This window comes from Phragmites australis, chromosome 7, assembly GCF_958298935.1.
Source record: "Phragmites australis chromosome 7, lpPhrAust1.1, whole genome shotgun sequence".
NCBI classification, from domain to species: domain Eukaryota; kingdom Viridiplantae; phylum Streptophyta; class Magnoliopsida; order Poales; family Poaceae; genus Phragmites; species Phragmites australis.
The window spans coordinates 36,627,881-36,636,769 of NC_084927.1; the positions used below are offsets into that span (position 1 = coordinate 36,627,881).

General features: G+C 41.8%; 1 protein-coding gene across 1 annotated transcript; it reads left to right on the top strand.

Annotated features, from left to right (window-relative positions):
• The first annotated feature begins 3,642 nt into the window (after positions 1 to 3,642).
• LOC133923695 (squamosa promoter-binding-like protein 8) lies at positions 3,643 to 7,183 on the top strand. Its single transcript, XM_062368981.1, has 3 exons — positions 3,643 to 4,645; positions 6,399 to 6,553; positions 6,725 to 7,183. Exons 1-3 carry the CDS (start codon positions 4,035 to 4,037, stop codon positions 7,102 to 7,104), a joined length of 1,146 nt encoding a protein of 381 aa, XP_062224965.1. The 5' UTR covers positions 3,643 to 4,034; the 3' UTR covers positions 7,105 to 7,183.
• The last annotated feature ends 1,706 nt before the right edge of the window (positions 7,184 to 8,889 follow it).

Consider the following 8,889-nt stretch of genomic DNA (forward strand, 5'->3'; position numbering starts at 1 on the left):
TGATCAGTTTGCACTACCACATAATCATTAAAAGCTAATGGTATATCACATACGGTTTCTTAGGACCCGTCACAGATAAAATATCCTCAGACGGTTGCTAAGGCATACGTGTCTGTAACAAGACAACAGTCTAGATATGAATGAACTCACATAAGGTTTTTATAAATCTGTCTATTTCATCATACAGACACAGACAGCTTTTAGAAAAATATGTCTATGATATTGTCACAGACGGTTTCTTGTAAGATTCATCTGTTTCTATACGGTAGATACAGGCAGGTTTTATAAACACCCATATGTATTTAAACACTCGCGAACATTTTCAAATTTGACCACTCGTCTCTCTTGGCCTTTGACTTCTCACACACACAACCCGCTCGTCTCCCCTCAATATAAAAGCGACGAGAAGTGTTCTTCCTCCTGAATCACCATATCGTGTGTTCCACTACACTCAGAAAGTGTCATCCTCACTCGTCATCAGCATCAGAGAAGCGAGATCTTAGCCGGGGCCGAATCCCTTTGACTGTGCCAAGGTGAGTATCATATGGTTTTGTGTACAATTTTTATTGCTTTGATCTGTGTAACTGATTGTAGATCCTTATTTCCATCGTAGATCTCCAATAGCGCAGTTCACGGCAATCAGGAGATGGCGGGATGGGGTTGTCCCTATGGTGGCTTCGACTGTTGGATGCTTTGAAGGCCCCCTCCATCGACCATGTGTATGTTGTCAACCGCGTTCTCCATATTGTTCTTCTAGATGGAAATTTCCCCATTGATGTTCATCACAATAGAGACACGCCAACTACAAGACAGGCTTGAAAACACATTTCTTACTAAACCATGGCTAGCGATTTGGCAACAATGTAGTCTGGTTCTACCTCATGCGTGAGCTAGTCAAGGTGCAGCTAGATCGGGATGACTGTGAGCTGCTCATTGAAGATGATACTTGGGTTATGTTGTGCTGAAACGCAGAAGGCTGAGATGATGTCTATCATCTTGTCTTTTTGAAAGACGGTGTCAATCGACCCAAGTTTGTCGATCACTTTTCATCTTTTTGGAAGACAGCATTGCCATGATGTCAATCATTTTATCTTTTTGGAAGACAAAACCGATCGACCAATGATGTATAGCTAGGTTTATGTGTGATGTTCTTAACCTTTGTGATATGTAAATGCGTGTGTTTTGTGTTCTGAATAATGTGTGATCGATGTTATAAACAATGTATGATCGATGTTCTGAACAATATGTCAATTTGTTTAATTTGTGAATCATGAAGTGTGTCTATGTGTGACCTTTTCCCTCGTATAAGCAAATTAACTTCATGGTTACGCAGTCAGGAAGCAAATTTGCTTATAGGGGAAAAATATGACACAGACGCTTTTTTAAAAAACTCAGTTTGTGACAATTAACACAGGTGGGTTTAACCAAACACCGCCTGTGACTCTTACTACTCACAGATGGGTTTCAACAAATACAGTCTGTAACTCTTACTATTCACAGACAGTTTCAACAAATACCGTCTGTGATCCTTACTACATTTAGACGGTTTTCCAGAAAATTCGCCTGTATGTAAGTGTATTGCAGACGGTTCTAAAACCATCTATAACAAGGTCAGTATCACACAGACACTTTTGCAGAGAAGGAATCTATAATCGTCTGTAATAGGGTTTAAAATTTATCTGTAATAACCTGTTCTAAGGTAGTGCTGCGCTTTGCGAGTCTGAGCTCACAAAAATCCTAGGCAAGATGTACTACTTCTTACCGAGGGAGATCATCAACCGTCAAGGAGTGTTTTATGACAAGGATTAGTAAAAGGACTTGAGCTTATGGCGAACTTGAGGCTATCTTTGTCTATCTTTTGTTGAACTTGAGACTATCTTTTGTTGAACCTATGACTACATGTTTTCTATCTTCTTGATTGATGTCCTATGACTATAAATATATGTGATGAATGTATATGTATGCATCTGCTACTACTTGTATGTGTATTTGTTGCTTTATTTCAGAGGGCATGGCTAGCAATTCCTGAGACTAACCCATATTGCAAAATTTTGCGATGCATGCTGTACAAATTATAAACGGCTTTCTGCTTGAACCGACTGTAAAAATAAGATACAGAACCATCGGTTCCAGTAGAAAACTGATTGTGATAATGGTATTATCACATTCGATTATCACAACCGTATGAGTACAGTCGGTTCTAAACCTGACTAAGATAGAAGTTCAGAACTTATTATACTTAGCCCCATTGTGGTAGTGAAATGATGTGTTTAGGGCTATATATAGTTGCAATATAAGAAATATGTATTCCACATCATTTCAAGAATGTTTGTGTGCATTCTAAATGTCTTGACGTCTTATGGTGCAGAGGCCAAAAGTTGTACTTGTATTATCTTAAAAAAGCATCATCTCAAGAAAGAAACCCTCATTCCTCTTCCTTTGTAGCACCTTTGCCTCCCTCCAAGACGTTCCCTAAGACTCAAAGCAATGTACGAATTAATCCTTATCGTTCTTGCTTTTGAGCCTCAATCACACCAGGGACACGTATATATATTTTTTTCATGGGTTATACTGGTGCTAATATAATATGGAATGATCGATTATTTATACGGCAGGAAAATGGGGGTTTTGAGCAGTGCTAAAGCACATGTGCCATTTCATGAACCATTGTCTACGTTACATCTCCGGTGAAAGCGGCTCGCACTCCCTTCTAAATCCCTCGCCTTCTTGTTTCTCTCTAGATTAATGGAGGCAATAGTACGTAAGTCGTTTAATTAATTCTTCAATTTTATTGTTTAGTGGTAGCAATGCGGGGAAGACGTTGCGGGCAGATGAACCCTTAACTACCATTAGGGTTATGGGCGAGTTGAGCCGAAGAAGGTAGTGAATAAGTCATCATCGGCATCCAATGCTACGATGGAAAAATTCCGCCGATTTAGGAAGAAAAAGAAAAAGAGCACCCAAGGATGGAACAGACAATACTTTGTCCAAAAGCCTAACAGCCTAAAGCCATCCTGGCAGCCCTAAAAGCAAGTGCCGTGACGCGCAAACTTATTGATTGCCGAAATAGAAATAGTGCACGAAATCATTTACGCCTGGATATGTACTTGGTCACCTCAGCTAGCTGTAGAAGGAATTACTAGCCGTAGAGAAAAATGGTACTACGTACGTATAGATCCAACTCATTACGCAAATACAGTTGAGCTAGCGATGTAACTGCACAAAGTCTACGTGCCACCTGCAGCGTAAGAGATCGAGGTCCTCCGGTACGTACTTGGCCATGAGATAACATCTCATGAATGCATGGAAACACTGCACCGTACGTCTGGGCAGCCCCGGGCGTCACGGAGGTAGCGTACGCTAGCTCATCCGCGCAAGCGCCATGCACGTACCGCCCGGCCGGGCCTCTCTCTCTCTCTCTCTGTGGGGCACACATCTGCATCATATATACTCCTCTCTTCAAGGGAACACATGCAACAGTGTCGTACGCTACGTTGAAACAGCTACACTACCCAGCCTAATATACGGACCATTCGGAGGAAAAACGATGGCCAAATATAAAGCAGCAGTAGCTGCTATCACCACTCACCAACTCCAATTAAGATCGCTCCCCTTTGCTTCTCTCTCTTGCTCCATCTCTATCTAATGGCCATGGGGCCCGGGCAGCGTGGTTGCTAGCTGCCTAGCTAGATATAACCCAAAGCTCACTCCACCACTCGTTCGACCATGGAACCCTAGATGAAAAGTACTACCCTCCTCTCCCAGCAACAAAAGAGATCCCGAGAAGAGAGCTACAGCCACTTCCGGTGCGCATATATTGTGTCATCGCCGTCACCCATGCCCCCGGCCGCAAATGGATCCCCCAGTCATCCCTTAGTGTCCAGCGAGTGAGCGAGCGGCGAGAGAGAGGGGTGTCCTTGCCGCGTCCTCTCTTCCGTTCCTAATCCCTTTCCGTGTTTGTGCTAGCTAACTAGCCGCGCGCGAGTGCGGCGTGCCACAGATCGATCGATCATAAAGCTAGCAAGCGGGGGAAGATGATGAACATACCGGCTGCCGCGAACGCTTGCGATGAGTTCCCCTACGCCCATCACAACCCGGCTCCTCCTACTCTGCTCCCGAACATGGAGCAGGAGAGCAGCATCCAGAGGGAGCAGCTCGGCTACAACCTGGAGGCCAACTCCCTGGCTCTCCTCCCCCCGTCCAACGCCGCCTCCGCCCACCACACCACCATCGCCGGCCACAGCCCCCATGACATCTTCCAATTCTACCCTTCCTCGCATTACCTCGCCGCCGGCAACCCCTACAGCCACTTCGCCGGGAGCACCTTCCAACCGTACTACTCGCAGGCGCAGGCCGCACCGGAGTACTACTTCCCTACCTTGGTCAGTTCGGCGGAGGAGAACATGGCCAGCTTCGCCGCGACGCAGCTGGGGCTCAACCTCGGCTACCGGACCTACTTCCCGCCAAGAGGGGGGTACACGTACGGCCACCACCCGCCGCGGTGCCAGGCGGAGGGATGCAAGGCCAATCTCTCCAGCGCCAAGCGCTACCACCGGCGACACAAGGTGTGCGAGCACCACTCAAAGGCGCCGGTCGTCGTCACCGCTGCAGGCCTGCACCAGAGGTTCTGCCAGCAGTGCAGCAGGTTAGTGGATCCATCAATCGGTCGGCTCTCAGGCATCAATTTACCTTGATGACTGGGTTAATTAATGGTTTAGATAGATCTTGTCGATACGTATTTGGATGGGGAATGATCGGTTCCGAAAAATCATGAGTTGCATTTAGGGATCTCAAAGTTTCATTTAGTTCATTTGCTAGAATGAAACAAACTGATTTTGTGGTCTCACAATATGGCTCTTTGAGGCTAGGATTTAACAGAGGATGCTTTTGGGACCAGTAGTTAGTTTCATCTCGTCATATATCACCTGTAATTCTATGGGTATAGTAATCACTTCTAGTTAGAAAAGTTAAATTAAACAGAAGGGAGAGATTATTGCTTTGATCTTGCATGATATCATCGTTGTCTTGTTTTTTCTGAAATTTTCAGTTGCATCTTAATTAAGTGAAAGCCCTTGACAGTTCTATCTGCAATTTTAGTATATTTCCATTTCATGCACGTATAAGGAACTAATATTTCTTGAGACAAATATTCTCTAGCTAGCTTATCACTCCCACGGTTACATACTTATATGTACTTAGCAAATTACTTTTGTCTATTTTGAATTAAACAGAGCCAACATCTAAAGACTTAGCTGGTGCCAGGAGAAAATTGCATCATATTTTTCCCACATAATGCCTCGTGCGCCATTTACTCAATTCACAATGTGCATGCTGAATGGACAGAAACAGTGTGTAACACAAAATACATATAGTACTCAGTTATAACTTATATGTCCCAAAATTAAAGATTCATGTGCCATTTATCTTTTCCTGTAAATATTACTCATTTTTAGTTAAGTTTCTTCTGTGCATATTCTAATCAGTCGCATTTGACATTAATCTAAACAACGCATTACACGTTGGGCACCATTTGCATACATCTTGTCCTTGAGTTGCGCGCTTCTCTTCTCCTCCTCTTGTTTGTTCCTTGACGCTAGTCCTTTCCATTTATTTCCTTGACTTCTCCTTGGCATTTTCGAGTAGTTACTTCAAACAGTATGATGTGTCTGTACATGTATTCTCAAAAGTCAGAAACAAGGCTACTTTGTTTTCCAAGGTATTTCAAGACTTTGTACAACCCACATACGTACGTACCAGCAGAAGTTGCAATTGCAAGCAACGCCTTCTCTCTCTGCACCTCTCTCATTCTTTCTCCTGCATGTGGCTGGTAGTAGCAATCCACTAGACAGCTACCTTATATACATGTCTACCAATCCATTTACCTGCCCTCACTATGATAGATGGCTCTGCGAATTGTACGTACATCGATCTCTGCTGAAGCATGCACGTGTGAAGTGACCGGCAATGCATTTAAGGGTAAACAGGATATCTCGCAGAATGACTCACCATATTGAGACACTCCATATGAGTCAGCTGCAAGAATCCAAGCTGTCTGTAAGGAAGAACAGTGTAGATATATGTATACCATGTTCTTCGTCATCATTAGCAACATATTGGTCCCCGGAATGTTCTTTTTCAGTTCTGGGCTTTTTTATTAGAGGAAATGGATTTTATATATAATTCAGTTCTAGACTGAAGTTCGATCATGCATGGGTCATCAACTTATCATGCACTAATATATGTGTTACGTAGGCAATATCAAGTGAGCTAATGCTATTACAATGATATATATACATCATGCCTTCACTGATTATACCTTGGTATTTCATGTGTATGCATGTCTTCATACGATCCTCTTTTTGTTCCTTTTTTTCCTCCAACGTTGTCGTTCAATTCAGATTCCATCTGCTGGATGAGTTCGACGACTCCAAGAAGAGCTGCAGGAAGCGTCTTGCGGACCACAACCGCCGTCGAAGGAAGTCCAAGCCATCTGATGCCGATCCAGTAGACAAGAAAAGGTCACAGACGAACAAAGCAGCTGCTGCTAAAGACAGTACGTGATACTCTATACACCAGATTTTTCTTTTTTTGATAGAGAGAGAGAGGCTATACACATGACACGTAATTGTGCATTACATGCACGTAATTAATTAACCTAGCTTGTTCATTTCCCTAATTATATAGTAACATCAACATCATTTCCTTCGATTCAAAATCTCAACAGAAGCAGGAAGTAGCAGCAAGAACATGGACATTGGAGACGGGTTGGGGACACAAATACTGGGAAGTGCACTCTTGTCCAAGGAACAAGATCAAGCCATGGATCTTGGAGAGGTGGTGAAAGAAGCGGTGGATCACAAGGGGAAGGCATCAATGCAACAGCATGCACATCATCACGGCATTCATCAACAGAACCACCTTGGCTTACCTTTTCCTTCGTCGTCTGGCTCCTGCTTCCCCCAGACCCAAGCAGTCTCAAGTGATACAACATCAAATATAGCTCAAGTGCAAGAGCCTAGCTTAGCGTTTTACCAGCAGCACCACCAACACAGCAACATCTTGCAGCTTGGGCAGGCTATGTTTGATCTCGACTTCGAGCACTAGTCAATATTTAATCATCTCTCTCTCTCTCTTTCTCTCATGTGTGCGCGTACGTCCGAACATTTCTTTTTGAATTATCTGTGTTAACTACTGTAATTTGGACATAATAATCATAGTCTATGCTTGCCAATCATCTACTCCATCCGTTCAGAAATAATAGCCATATTTTTTCAGTCTTTGAAGTTAAATTTTGACTAAAATTTTCTAACAAAATATATTATTTATAGCTATAAAACCTATATAGTATGAAGTTATTTTGAATTCTGAATCTAGTTATATAATTTGTATATACTATATATTCTTATAATTTAATTAAATATTAGTTAAAATTCACAAAATTTGACTTTTTCAAAAAAAAAAATACTCTCAACGGATGGAGCATATTATGATATTTTTATTGCTTATTGTACTTAGTACTTTTTGCCACACATGCATGTGTACTTGCATTTGCTCATTGGAGAGGCAGGTAAGTTGGTGAGAGAAATATTGCTGTTTAAACGTTAAAGACCTGTCGACATATTTGTTTGATAACTTCTCATGAGAGTAAGGCTATGAGGCTCCATCTTACGAGAGAATAAGGTTTTGTTTGTTTTTTTGCTTCTGTTTTTGTTTCTGTTGCAAGAAGCTAGAAGTCAGAAACCAGAACAAACAGGATTTTAGAGAAGTAGTTTCTGGAGAAGTCAAAAAATAGCTTCTAAGAAAAATTAACTAAAGCTAAGAAGCTCTCTAAGAGATATTTTTCTAAGAAGCTATCTGCTGAGAAACAAAAAAAATATTGTAGAAGCCAACAATCTATTTTCAAAAATAGTTTTTCAGACAAGTCAAAAGCACAACATTTCAAAAAAAGACCAAAAGTAGAAGTCAAAATAAACAGGCCCTAAGTTTATTTTTAGTAGAGTCTAGATATTCAAGAGATCGTGAATATATGCATGTGAAGGGTTGACGCAGTGCTGAATTCTTTCTACTGATAAACATGTTAGAAAATATATGTGCCACTACCACAGAAACAATGAAAGCAGATGGAGTGATACAGACAATTTTCTAGGACCCGTCACTAACAAAATACCTAGAGACGGTTGCTAAAACAAATATATCTGTAATATTACTAGCCGCCTGGGTGAGCCAGAGCACACATACAGGTTTCCTTAAAAGCTATTTGTAACCATGACATAGACGATTTTTTATGAAAATCGTCTATCAAGTTGATGAACACAAATGGCTTTTTATAAATATCTGCATGTAGTTTAAGACTTGGTACTGTTTTAAATTTGACCGCTCGCTCCCCTCTTTCCACTACCTCTTTTTACAAACCGCTTGTCTCCCTTACTAAAGCGACAAAGTTCATCCATCTTTTTTCTCCCTCATTGCCATCCGATCCCCTTCCGTAATGGTGAGTTCAAGGTCTTATTCGGATGATTTTCCTCTGTTTGGTACTTAATCTACTCAGTTTGTTGAGCAATTCATCCATTTCTTGGGAGTCTGTTTGAAGCTCCACTCTTTGTTAGGGTTTAATTTGCGAGGGAGGTTCGATATCTGGGCAATGAATCAAGGTTTAGGGCTACACTGAGGTGAGTTCAAAATGCATCATAGTTTTTTATGTGTTCTGTACTGAGTTGTGTTTCTATATCCAGATCTGCAATAGAATATCTTTGTTCATTGTTATCAAGCGATGGGAGGATGGAGTTGTTCCTATGCCTGCTTTCACTGTCAGGATGCTTGATATCGATTTCGGTCCTATAGAACATGTATTCTTTACTGCTGTGAAGGGCACCACTATGGACTCAATTT

Excerpts from the sequence above, each read along its gene's own strand:
- LOC133923695 (XM_062368981.1), top strand. The coding sequence starts at position 4,035 with ATGATGAACATACCGGCTGCCGCGAACGCTTGCGATGAGTTCCCCTAC. Across the intron at positions 4,646-6,398 it reads TTCTGCCAGCAGTGCAGCAG|ATTCCATCTGCTGGATGAGT; the intron begins GTTAGTGGATCC and ends CGTTCAATTCAG. Across the intron at positions 6,554-6,724 it reads AGCAGCTGCTGCTAAAGACA|AAGCAGGAAGTAGCAGCAAG; the intron begins GTACGTGATACT and ends AAATCTCAACAG.